The sequence below is a fragment of the Myotis brandtii genome, unplaced genomic scaffold (assembly GCF_000412655.1).
Source record: "Myotis brandtii unplaced genomic scaffold, ASM41265v1 scaffold199, whole genome shotgun sequence".
Classification (NCBI taxonomy): domain Eukaryota; kingdom Metazoa; phylum Chordata; class Mammalia; order Chiroptera; family Vespertilionidae; genus Myotis; species Myotis brandtii.
Window position 1 is genome coordinate 2,363,249 of NW_005357414.1, and position 13,635 is coordinate 2,376,883.

The following is a 13,635-nucleotide window of genomic DNA, read 5'->3' on the forward strand; positions in this document are numbered from 1 at the left end:
CTGCTTTAAGCTTTCCACCCTGCAAGCCACACCTTTGTAATCTCTTTGTAAGGGTGGTGCTGACAGCAATGTGATGCAAATTTGGTAGGAAATGGAATGGAGCTATTTTGGCTAGCTTCAAGAAAGAATGTCTAGAGCAGTGGTTCTCAACCTTCTGGCCCTTTAAATACAGTTCCTCATGTTGTGACCCAACCATAAAATTATTTTCGTTGCTACTTCATAACTGTAATGTTGCTACTGTTATGAATCGTAATGTAAATATCTGATATACAGGACGGTCTTAGGTGACCCCTGTGAAAGGGTCGTTTGACTGCCAAAGGGGTCGCGACCCACAGGTTGAGAACCGCTGGTCTAGAGTGTATTAAGTAGCTATATAAATTTGGACCAGACACTAAACCTCTCTTGGCCAGAATTTTCTCATTTTAAAATAAAGAAATTGGATTAGATGATCTTCAAGAGTCCTTCCAGCTATGATATTCTAATGACTGTGAGATCCTGGATTGAAACTATAACAAGTAGCTCTTAGTGTTTAATATATTGACATTGCTGTGAAAAAAAAAAAACAGTGTGATCCATTCTCCCTGTGATTAGAAACTTGAAAAAGCCACACAGAGTAGTAGATAACTTATGAATTGGTAAAACACACTTGATAAATGTTAACAGTGGACTGCACATCAGATGTTACCAGTGGAGCTAGACCTCAGTCCTTGAGTTTGGCTAAGAAAGAATTCAGTGCCAAGAACTCCAGCATAAGAAGTTTATTTAGAAAGTCACAGAGGTAGAAGTGATCTGTAGAAGATTTGAGCCAGTTAAGCTGCATGGACCCAGGAAACACGTTACAGAGGCAAAAGAAGGCCCTTGGAACTTGGGGAAAAGAAAGGCAAAGAAAACACACCTGGGGAACAGAAAGGGGGAAAGGCATGTGTGTGCTCGAGAGAGTGGGTCCTTCGTCTTAAGGGGTTTTATCTGTTTTCCAAAGATGGGAATTTTAAGGGAGATCTTAGGGTACCATCTCAATAAAATATTCATCAGCTTCCCAGGTGTGTCCTTTTATGGTCATGGTCGCTACTGATTGGTTGATGCTCGGGGTGGGAGATTATTAGTCATTGAAACTAGTTCTGATGTCAGCCATGGTGTCACTTCATCTGGTTTTGCTGCTTTTCTAAGCTTGGAGCTGAAACACAACTGAAGCTTAAATGCTATCTCTAGTTTGACCAAAACTCTGTCTCTGTGGTCAGCAGAACTGAGGCTTTGTTCCTAAGATTATTTGATGCAAGACAGAGCCTCATTGTACTGGGGGCTTAATGCTTAAGGGAGTGGTGATGCAAGTGCTTGTGTGGGAGTAATATGAGGCTATTCTCTGGCCCCCTTGTTTCTCCTAGAAGGGGGTCTACCGTATGACTAGTGACATGCCAAGGAAGAAAAGGCCAGGGGAAGGTCCAAACAACATGACCAGATATATGAAAGGTCATGGGGTCTAAATCACATGACTGGCAGTATGCTATGGGAGGAAAGGCAATCCTGGGGGTGAGGTCCCACCCTACAGTACTTGTTTTCCCATTGCTAGGCACCCCGGGCTTTCTGCCCTGATGACCTTCTGTACCTGGCTTATCATTCCTACTCTGCTCATGTCTGTTTAACTGCCCACTAAATCAATAAAAACATTACTTTACAAAAAGTTTTTCTTTTAATTTCTGTGACTGTTACATATCCCTGCTCACAGCAGAAATTTAATGTCTTTAATTTAGCTGCTTCCAAAGAATAAAGTATTTAAATAACATCATTACCCACTTAGTGAAAATAAATTTCATTCAATCAAAAAACTTCCCACTCCAGGGAGATTTGAGGACTAATGGGCTCTGGCTACCCAGTGCCAAAACATCTCATGGTAAGGTGGAAAATGGAGTCACTCAGCTGTTTGTGTTATTTATCACCCCACCCCCACCCCCACCCCAAAGGACTGGTCTCACTGGTTTTTCCCATGGAACTCACTGGTTCTTTGGGCTTAGAGTGAGCCCAATTGCAATTCTTGGTAAAGGGAGGAAAAAAAGAAACAAAAATCATGGGGTTGGCTGACATTTGTTTGGAGCTTGTGGGCTGAAGGGCAAAGAAGACTGGAGAGGAAACTGATTGGAGAGGGACATGATTAGAGATTAAAATGATTGGAGAGGAAAATGAGTTTGAGACAATTGGTACTTGGAGTGGTCACAGAAAACTCAGAAAGGGGAGAAAAGCACATCATTTTCCAGAGTCACTTGGTTCTTGGTTTTTAGCTAACAAAACACAAAAGATGCCCTCTTTGCTACCTACCTCCCTCTCTCTGCCCACACGGCTGCAATCAGAGGAGCTGAGCGGCTGATGAGTTTCTGTAATAGATGGTGATTACTTGCAGGAGAGTGACTCTCTGTTCCTTCATTTTCTGTGTTTTGATTGTTTAAGTTTTTTTTTTTTCAGAATTAAGGACGTACAAAGAACTCAACCACCCCAAAATAAAGGATTCTTTGAACCCCTCCTTTCTCTCTCATCCAAAACAGATTGCCTCTCCTTTCTATAAAGCTCTCCTGTGTTTTGTAATACTAATTATGATAATGATAATAATGAGGCCTTATACTTTCATAGTGCTTCATGCTTTTCAAGGCACTTTCACATATCTTATCTCATTTGATTTTCAAAACAACTATATAAAAGCAGGTAAAGCAAGGGGAATTATCTCACTTAATAGACGAGGACATGAAGAGGTTAAATTATTTATCCAAGGTCATTTGGCTAATAAATGACAGAATCTACACTATGCACCAGGTCTTTGGATTGGGAGTGCAGTTCTCTTTCTACTTGAATATATTCTGCAGCATGATTATTTTGACAGGTGTGCCTGCTTTAAGACAATTCCCTACACATATGTAACAGATAAGTTAGGGAGAGATGTTTTACTTTGCCAATAGATTAATGTGGTCTACCCAAGAATTCACTACAGGGCTCTTTTAATTTTCTCTGCAGGGCAGTACCTCCCACAATGATAAGGGACATATTTGTTGGCAGACAGAAACACATTAATTGTTTGTTTAAAAACCAGTGGAATCACTGGAAAAACTGACTGGGTTGCTGGTACTTAAAGCTACAGTGACATTGTAGATTTCTTAGAGCAAGTTGACAAAGCACTTTGATTCAGTTGTTTTCCCCACTCTGGCACTCAGCTTTAGTACATTCCACAGGGTAATCATTAAGGGGTACAGAAAAAGTTAAAGCCAAACTGTAGCTGTCAGTCACCCAAGACAGAACAAAAGCAAACAACCACATGGACTAATCCAAGATTCCTTCCAGGTCCTCAAGTTGTCCCATCAGCTCAACTGAGATGACCTACCTGGCTATGTGGGTAGACATCATAAACTCCTATGTGTCTAGTAGTAATTGATTTTTAAGAAAGAATTACATTCAGTGCAAATTAATAGGCATGTTTGCAGAGAATCAGATTTAAGCCATGTCTATGTAATGTTCAGACAAGAGACCAATTCAGTAAAAGAAAACAACAATGGTAAAGCCCACTTATTTGGAATCAAGTAGATAAAGCAACCAACTGATGAATTTTTCCACTTTTCAAACTGTTGCTTTGACAACACATAGATGCAACTTTGTAAAACAAGTGGTCTTGTGGGAAGAAAATTGGGCCCACAGCCAGGGACCAAGGATTCGAGTTCCAGCTCTGCCTCACACAATTTGCTCAATTTTTGTTTCTTTAATGTGTTTTTATGTCTATAAAATAAAAATTAATAATTATTTGCCCTGGTATTAGAAAATAAGCTATGGCTTATTTGAGAAAGGGTATTGGGTTCTTTAAAAGTATTCAGATGTTGTTTTTGAATGTGCCCTTGATGTGGGAACTCCACTTTTTGATCTCAGATACCATACCATACAACACTTCCCCCCCTCCCTTTGATGTCTCTTCAATAGCATTTTTACTTTTCTCTTTCAGTCTTTGTAATTCTTCAAGTTGTGAGGACCAGGGTTGTTGCCTCTCTTTGCTGTGGGTACTATGAAAAAGATTCATGTGTGGTTATTCTCTCAATTATTTTGTGTATTTTTAAACTTTTATCATAGACAAATTTACCCTGGGTTTGAAAAGCATCCAGCTCTCTATGCTGACATTATGCTTGTTTCAGGTGTCATATAAATAAAATCCAGTTGATTAAAGGACCCCACAGAATTCTACTGACTTTGGAGAATGTGTCATTTATCAATCCCCATTTTGGCAGTAAGGTAAGGAGCTTCTCTTTCTCTTGCTGTACTGTTCAGTATGGTATTCACAAGCCACAAGTGACTATTGAGGACTTGACATGTGGCTAGTCTGAATTGGGCTGTAAGAGTAACATTTTCACTGGATTTAGAAGACAGTACAAAACCATGTAAAATATCTCATTACATTTTAAAAAATATATTAATTACATGCCAAAATGATAATACATTGGATATATTGGGTTACAGTCTATTATTAGAGTTAATCTCACCTTTTTTCTTCTTATGTTTTTTATTTTATTTTTTTATTGCTTAAATTATTACATGGGTTACAGCTATTATTAGAGTTAATCTCACCTTTTTTCTTCTTATGTTTTTTAATATGCCTACTAGATAACTTAAAATTACATATGTGGTTCATGTTACATTTCTATTGGATAGTGCTGTTTTAGAACAGTTATGTGGAAGTGATGCATTGCACTTTGAGCAATGGTGTGGTTTTTTACTTTATGTATCCCCTCTTTGTTCATTTAGACTCAACATTTGATTGCTAGTTCCTCAAGGGCAGGGGCACACCTTTTTTTTCTAATGTTATCCCAAAACACCTGACATGGTGCTGATAATATAATAGGTGCTCATGAAAGTTTTGTTAATGAATCAACTAGTGAAAGATAGTTGAGTTTTACCAGGGGTTCTGTTCTGATTTTGATTGTGTTGTAATCCATGATCTTTATTGAGGGGCTGCTAATATGTCCTGGCCCTGTGCTAGAGATGGCATATAGTTTCTGCTGTTAATGAGATTAGAGTCAAGTCAGAGAGTCATATCATACTACACAAGAAAGATTATGGACATATTGAACAAAAGACACTAGAAATATGGTAGTTCGTCAGATGAGACAGATCAGTGGATAAAGGCTTTCTAGAGACCCAACACTGAAGCTGTGTCTTAAAGAAGGAAGAATACGATTTTTCTCTATCACAAGTAAGAAACTGGTAACCACTTTTGTTTGACCCTATGGTTACAAAAATTAGTAGCCAGATTTTTGACATTGTGAGATTAAATATAAAATTCTGGACTTCTGGGTATTTTTAAAAAGGTTGGACAATCAACCTTAGGCATCATTGTGACAATTCATTGGAACTCTATGTAGTAGGTGCCCTTTTTGCAGTTTGACACAGTTCCCATCACTCTCTATTGTCATACTCAGTCCATTTCATCAATTTATATTACCCATCTGGCCCCTATAGGCGTCCTAGGTAGAGAAGATAGCATAAACAAAACTTTGAAAAGAGATGTGTGAAGAAGAGTTTTGTAAAATATAGCTAGTAATGGGAGAGTGTGCCTTTCTGTACCCAGTCTATAACCAAAATAAAGACCTTAGTCTTTGCAAATTCTAGTATGGTGTTGGCAGGTGTAGGGAGAGGATACAAACACCTCATATTGTCCCCTTATGCTATTTACTTTTGCTACACTCTTGTATCAGATCTGATAATTATCTTTGTGACCAAACTGATTATTTGCCTAAATGTGGCACTGAAAGGTGTAATTTAACTAGTTGGCTAGATGAGATTGTATTTACAGGGCAATAGCCTATACAGTTGGAATCAAATGAAAAGGTCAGGTGTTTGATTTAATTTTAATTACAATCATAAATCTTACTTGTTTAAATCATCAGATCTTGTTGTAAGGTTGATATCATGTTCCTGGAAATGTATTGTTGAATGCCAGAATTATCACTCTGACTAAAAGCCACATTCCACATTCATGTCATAAAAATATATTGATGATAGTATCTATTTTTGAAGCCACCAGAGAACCCTGAGTTGGTATAGGACAAACCCTTCTCTTCAAATGCTAGTTGTTCTTCATATATCTGTTATCCTCTGATATTATTGAAATAATAATTCTAAAAATTATTCATTTATTTTTTAAAGTATTCATATATTTCTTTTTTAGCCTGTACTGACTCTTGGAGTAACAGGTTACTGTCTGCTGTATAAAATAGAAATATTTTTTATTTCACTTAAGTTTCTGTCTTTCAAGCTTTAAGAGGCTACCTCTGACCCCTTGTTCTAAGATACAGGAATTTGGCAACCAGAACAAATCTTGCATCAGTTGGAGAGATGAACTGTTTCTTCTCAGCAGGAAGAGTTAAGCAGGGGGTAAAAGGGAAACTAGACTGCCTTTCTTTCCCTCCTAAGTGAGGCCTTCCCAGTGTGGTTTCCTTGTTTTGTTTGAAGGTACTCCCAAAAGCATCAAACATTCTTAACTTCAATAGTAACTACAAAGAAAGTCCAAAACAGGACAGAATGGGTTTTTAAATTGTCTACCACATTGCGTTTTCAAAGTGAATGCTCTCCTCCATTGGATAAATTATTGACAGCGCCCTAAAACACCAAAATTGGCATAGTATATATTTGCTCAGTGTAGCTAAATGCTTTGACTTAAATTTGTGGCAGTAAACCTCTGGATCGTGCCTTGTACTTATTTGCTTTAAGTATAAACTTGAGGTATTGGGGAATTGATAATCTTCTCTTTCAAAAACTACAGACAAGATAATCGTATAGCTTTTGAATGTCAAATGGAATGGGCTGATGGTTTTATACATGTATTGACACCTCCAATATTCTGAAGTAAATCTCAATTACCTAAAGCAGTCTCTTGGTTTTCCATCTGCAAAATGAGGGGTTGAACTAAATTCTTTATCTTGGTTGCTCGTTAAAATCTCCAGATGAGCCCTAGCTGATTTGGCTCAGTGGATAGAGCGTCAGCCTAAGGACTGAAGGGTCCCGGGTTCTATTCCGGTCAAGGGCACATGTCCAGGTTGCAGGTTCGATCCCCAGTGGGGGGCGTGCAGGAGGCAGCCGATCGATGATTCTCTCTCATCATTGATGTTTCTATCTCTCTCTCCCTCTCCCTCCCTCTCTGAAATCGATAAAAATATATTTTAAAAATCTCCAGATGTAACTTAAAAAAATACCTATGCCCAGGCCAATAACTTTGATTCATTTGATATGGGATGGGCCTAGGCATTGGTAGTTTTAAAAATATCCTCTATATGTGCAGCCAGGGTTGAGAATTGCTAGATAAATAGATCTCTAAGGCCTCTTCTGACTCATATATGCTATGATTCTCTGATTCTATGGAAGAATCTATGTGTTGAATTATGGTACGTTTTATTGGGTGGAGTTGGAAGGTTATAGTGTAGAATTGAGAAGGGGGAAAAAATAAACATCTGTATGTAACTGGTTTTTAATAATATGTCACATATTTCCTCATTTGGGAAGGAGGCAGAAAGTTCAATTAGTTCCTGTAATGACAGTTGGTCAGTCAGATGAGTATTTCTAAACTATATAGGCCAAAAGGGGTCTTCATCTGCCCAAAGGAGTGTGTTAGTGAGAATAATACCACACAATGAACTCAATATTAAGCTGATGATGGGGTGCAAAGAAAGACAACTGGAACTAGAAAACTGCCTAGCTAGGGCTGAGGAGGACTCTGGGAGAGAGCCTAAGTTAATTGAATCAACAGATTAAACAATGAGGTTCAATGTTCTTTCTGAAATTGTCCTCTATTAGGAGTGTTTTAAAGATTTATTATCTAGTTTCTGTTTAAAATAAATCAAAATTTCATGAGAATTACTATTGAAAAATCTGGAAGTTCCAGAAAGTGTGCCTAGAGTAACAGACACCTAATAGGAAAAGATAGACTTCTCTAAGGATATGCCATAACATTGTACTACACTGACACAAATTCATACTTTGATTGTACACACAGATGCATACCCTTAATAACTGCACAGAAAAATCAACCTTTATTTCATATACTCTTGGAGATGTGAAAGGAAAGCCAGATGAGCAGACCTCTTGGAATAAAGAATTGTGAATGGCAGATGCAGTGGGAACATGTCATGACCCTGCTCTAGTAGCCACAATTTAGGGTAGAGGGTTGAGATGGGCATTAGTACAACCCTGGCACACACAGAGAGAACCCATTGAAATCATCATCCTTCTCCATTCTCTGACTCCATCTGTCTCTCAAGCCCTTTGTTTTCTTCTTTCTCATTTCACTCTCTCTCCCTTCACACCCTTCATGTTCAGCTCCCTTTCCCAGAGCCTTTTTTCCTATCTTCCCACCTTCCTCTATACTCTTTATAGCTCTCCCTCCTCCCCTCTCCTTACCACCAAACGTATCTATCTATCTATCTATCTATCTATCAATCTATCTCTCTCTCTCGCTCGCTCTCGCTCTCTTTTTCTCTCTCTCATTATAGAATCAAGTCATCAAATCTGAAAAGGACCTAATAAATCATCCAAGTCATCCAGCTGTATTAGTGAGGAAACTGAGGCTTAGACCATTTAAGTGGCTGCCCTAAGGCCACCCCTAAATTTGAGGCAGAGTCAGGTCTAGGACCTAGTTCTCTTGACTCTTAGTTAATACACCATGGCCTCAGTTCAAAACTAATGGACTTTAAATTACTTCTAAAAACTTTAGCTGATAGAGTTTGATGTTTCTTCCTCTTAATTAAAAAGTGAATGATGAGTGAAGTATTTTATCATTCTTTCTCTTAAAAGGAAAAAAAAAACACCTCAAAACAAATAGTGCATGTGTGGTAAAGATAAAACCTTCCCATTTCCTCCCTTTTCCTCATTATTTGTGAAGTAGGACACACACAGACTCAATAAAAATTTTCTTATAAAATTTGTGAGAATTGTTGAAATCTTAAAACAAATACACACAAATCCCCTAAACCAGTGGTCCACAAACTGCAGCTTGCGAGCCACATGCGGCTCTTTGGCCCCTTGAGTGTGGCTCTTCCACAAAATACCACGTGCGGGCGTGCACGTACAGTGCGATTGAAACTTCCTGGCCCATGCACAGAAGTCGGTTTTCGGCTTGGGCGAGTCTATTTTGAAGTGGCATTAGAAGAAGTGGGAGGTGTCGGTCGGTTGGGCGACGGTCGGTCGGTTGGGAGATGTGGTGCAGGCAGGCCGTGGGATACGCAACACAGGGGAGGTACATTGTTTTGAGGTATGTTCCCTGAGGTCTACCCCTTCCAACTCTCCAATCCACACTCGTCTATCTGAAACAAGTATACAAGACTAGTGTGGATGGGAGAGTTGGAAGGGGTTGACCTCAGTGAACGTACCTCAATCAGATTGAGGATGTTTTTAGCAAAGGCCAGCTTAGGAGTGCCCTAATTAAGTTAATAACAATGTACCTACCTATATAGTTTAAGTTTAAAAAATTTGGCTCTCAAAATAAATTTCAATCATTGTACTGTTGATATTTGGCTCTGTTGACTAATGAGTTTGCCAACCACTGCCCTAAACCAAAGAAAGACCAAGGAAGTAGAGCAACAAAGTGAGAAATGGAAGAACTTGGTTCTAATCCTACCTAGCTTTCTGACATGGCCAAGTTGTTTAATCTCTTTGGGATTCAGTTTCTTTATTATCATATGAAGGGATTGGCCTAGGGACACCTAAGACCCTTTCCAGCTCTCAAATTTAATGAATTGGCAGGAGAAAAAACAGCTCTGCTTACCTAACCTGTAAAAGCTAATAAGCCAGAGTGAAGGCTAAACCATGTCTATAATAGGATTGACTTCAGGAAGCAGGTATCTGGTACTGGGTATAGGCAGAGTCAGGGCTATCAATATTGATGTTCAGGTTGTGCCTTACACAAGGGCACCATATCTCAGATGGTACTATTTATGTTGTAGAAATATACTAACTTCTATGAGAGGGGTGCAGGTGTGGGGAGAGATTCTGGCCTTCTAGCCTAGTTTTGGAATGAGGTGTCAGGGGCATCTCCTCATATCTACATTTATACTAGCACACCAGGCCATGCACATACATAGTCACTGGTAAACATATGTGTACTTGGCTATGTGCTATCTTGACTATACCCCAGGAGTTTCTTGAGGTTACTCCTTTCTCCTGCCTAATATTCTTGGAGATACAATTTTAGCTTCTCAACCCCACCTCTACAGCCTAACTCCAAATCTGACAAAGAGGCCTCACCTGGCAGGCAGGGCTTGGTGGTATACAAAGTATTCCTGCCACTAGTGGAAAGTATTCCCTGGTGTTTGGAAGATGTATGAGTAAATGAAAGTGTGGTATATCCATGTATGTTTACCATTGTGGCTGCTGCCCAACATCACAGGGCTGCCACAGGCTGTAAAAATAACTATTTTTTATTTTTACTTGAGGGAAAGCACTCTTTCCTAATTAGCACAAAGGTGCCATGATGGCTAGGAATGGCCATGAGTCGAGTAATACAGTTGAGTTGCAAAGATGTGATAACCCACGTCCCGCGTGGTTCAGGGTTCGGGCTCTGGAGAAGGGCTGCGTGCAAATGACAGAGACAAGGCAAGAAATAATAATTTGGAAATTGGGGGGCCAGGCGGGAGCCCAATGCAAGAGGAAGGACTCCACTTGTGCTCAGGCCTTGCCATCCTTTTATTCAGTTTGGGATACACATATAGCCCTTAGGCAGGCAATTTCCAGTAACAGATCATCAGGATTTACATAACTATCTGGTTGGGAATTTGCTTCAGCTACCATTATTAAACAGTTGGTGCATAGCTCTGACCTTTGCCAGGGCTCAAGGTTCACCAGCATTCTGGGCTCCTTGTCCACACCACTCTGCTAATGAAGACAATAGGCAGCTTCCAACACAAAGGCTCTAGTAAGGCTTTATTGCCCTATTGCCCACTGGCATATCCCACACATTGGCTGATTTTGTGAATTCTCATTTCAGTTTAAGCTTTGACCCCTCTAAAGGCTAAAGTCCTCAGAAGGCTAAAACTTCAAGCTCATGACTTCTATGATTAAGTAAGTGTGGGGTGGAGCCTGAGAATGGCCTTTCTAGCTAGTTCCCAGCTAACCATGATACAGCTGCACCGGATCACACTTGAAGAATTGCTGGGCACAAGACCAGGAAGGCTGCCTTTGGTGTTTTGACTGTTCGGCTGCTGCCAGGCACTGGTCCTGGACTACCTTTCTGAACTCTGTGGGCACTGAGCCTGACTGGCACAGTTTTGTTCAGCTGATGAAGGCCTCTAAGAGCCATTCCATAGTTAAAGAGTTTTGAGTTCCTTGGCTAGAAGATGTCTTCTAACACAAAGTGTGGGTGAGAAACTCAGATGCCTGCAGCTCCCATTATTTAGCCTTTGCCTCTGGCAGGTCTCCAGATGCAGTACCACAGCTGGATATTCCTTAATAAGAGAATGGTTACACTCTCATATTTTGCTTTATTATCTCTACTAATGATAAATTGGTACAGCCTGAAATGGAATCTCCAGGCTATAGGTAATAGATGTGAAAGCACTTTGAAGAGTAGCAAGCACTGTGTAAATGTAAGACATTTTTATTATTATGGAGAAGAATCTATATTTGTATTCCTTTTTTTTAAAATTTGGGTTGGACAGAAACTAAATAGGGTTTGATGACTGATGAATTCTTAAGGCTATGATACATGTAGAAGAAAATTATCTATCAGGTACCAGTCTAAAAGTGAAGACAATAAAATAATTGTTGTTTTTTTACTTGACAGTAACCTTACAAATTGTTTTTTTTGTACTTAAAAAGTCATACATAGACTTTTGAAAGTCTAAGTTGCTCATATTACTATGGTAATACATTTGTGCATCCCAACAAAAAATGTTTAATCTATATTTAAGCCAATCAGTTTATGATTAAAGCATAAGAAGCCCCTAAAATAGCCTGTCTCACAAGAGAAAAATGGATGAAGGTAAATGCAGGAAACATTTGCTGCACTATGTCTCCCACTACAGATGCCTCATGGCAATGAGAACTGCAACCACCAACCATCACCATTAATCACAGGGAACCTGGTGCTACATCACTTAGCTATGAATAAGTGAAATGACCTAGCACTTTCTGCAGTTACTTAAGGGAGTTGTTGCAGAGAGTGGTATTGTTCCTTTCTGGGGGTCTGCATACCTTCAATTGTTTTTCTGTCTCTAGTTAATTGGAACTTTTAAAAATAAATTTAGGGAGAGACAAAATGGTAGAATAGACGGACTTGTCCTGAGCCTTTTCCCGGAGCAGATAGAATGAGCAACTAAATTGAATAACATCCACCCCGAATTGGCGAAGTAGACACAGCTGGTGAGACAATTCGCAGCCAGGAAGGGCAGAGGACACCTGGAGAATGGTAAAATCAGGGATCTGGGCTGGGGAGAACTACAAGACCTCCGAGCACAGAGGGTCAGAGGGAAACTGCACAGCACTGAGCCATGTCCCTTGGGACAGGCACAGCATCTGACTGTGGAAAGGAGGTCCACAGGACTGCTAGTGGCAGGGGGTTCTAGATCTGGGTCCACAGTCATGAAAGACTGAGCCCAGAGGGGGCATTCAGGACGGCTGCCCAGACCGTGAGGTGCCGGGAGGAGAGGGGCTCACAGAGGTGCAGCTCTTTCCCCTCTTTGTGGTATTTGCTTTTCTTTGCTGAACCTAGTTCATAGGACCTTTCAGATATGGACACTCATCCGTGGCTGAGGTGCAGGAGGAGGTGCAGACTTGTGGAGTCTAGGGAGAGCCTGGGGTGAGGAGAGGGTCAAGGAGAGGTAGCCGCGAGTCTGGCACTGAGTCATACCGTACGCACAGGACCTAGGAAGCCTTTTTCTCCTGAAGAGATAGCCCCTCTCTGGAGTCTCCAGGCAACCAATACAGCCACACTCAGACTATGCCCTGAGTGGTACAAAGGAAAAAAAATCTGAATAGTCCCTGAGAGTACACAGGGACTGGCCTAAAGGGAGGCCTTCAGTCCCAGCAACAGGAAACTGAGAAGCCACAGACAGTACAGAAGAGTGGGATCTTAAACCATCCAAAGGAATGACACTTCACTGTTTCATTTTTATTTTATTTTATTTTATTATTATTTTGTTATCTCTTTTTTTCTTTATTTTCCTTTTTTTGTTTGTTCCTTTATTTTCTACTTCTTTTCACATTATTTTTCCATCATTCTAATTTATTTTATTTTATTATTTTTATCCTATTTTTAAATCAATTTTTTAAAATTTATTATTATTATTACTATTATTATTTTCTTCTCTTTTTCTTTCTTCTTATCCACTTATTCTCTTTCTGCTCCCTCTATACTGAACTGAGGTCCTCCCCATATTCATCCAATTCTTAACCTTACTTTCTGTATATAAGATTCTGCCCCCACCCTCCTTACTGGGAATTTGGTGTTTGTATGTTTTGGTTTACCTGTTTGTTCTCTGGTGTTTTCTCCATATATATATATATATTTTTTTCCTTTTTATTCTTTTACTTTTCTCTCATACCATTTTTTCTCTCTTCAATATCATTTGTGCTCTTTTTTCTCTCCCCTAATTCTCTTTTCTCTGGTGGTCACTTATATTGGGGTTATCA

At 39.7% G+C, this 13,635-nt stretch overlaps 1 protein-coding gene across 1 annotated transcript in view; it reads left to right on the forward strand.

The window, feature by feature from the left end:
- GUCY2F (guanylate cyclase 2F, retinal) overlaps nucleotides 1-13,635 on the forward strand; it is a 117,611-nt gene that overhangs the window by 42,287 nt on the left and 61,689 nt on the right. The window contains 1 exon segment of the mRNA XM_014538846.1: nucleotides 4,158-4,254. Coding sequence (XP_014394332.1) covers nucleotides 4,158-4,254 — 97 coding nt within the window.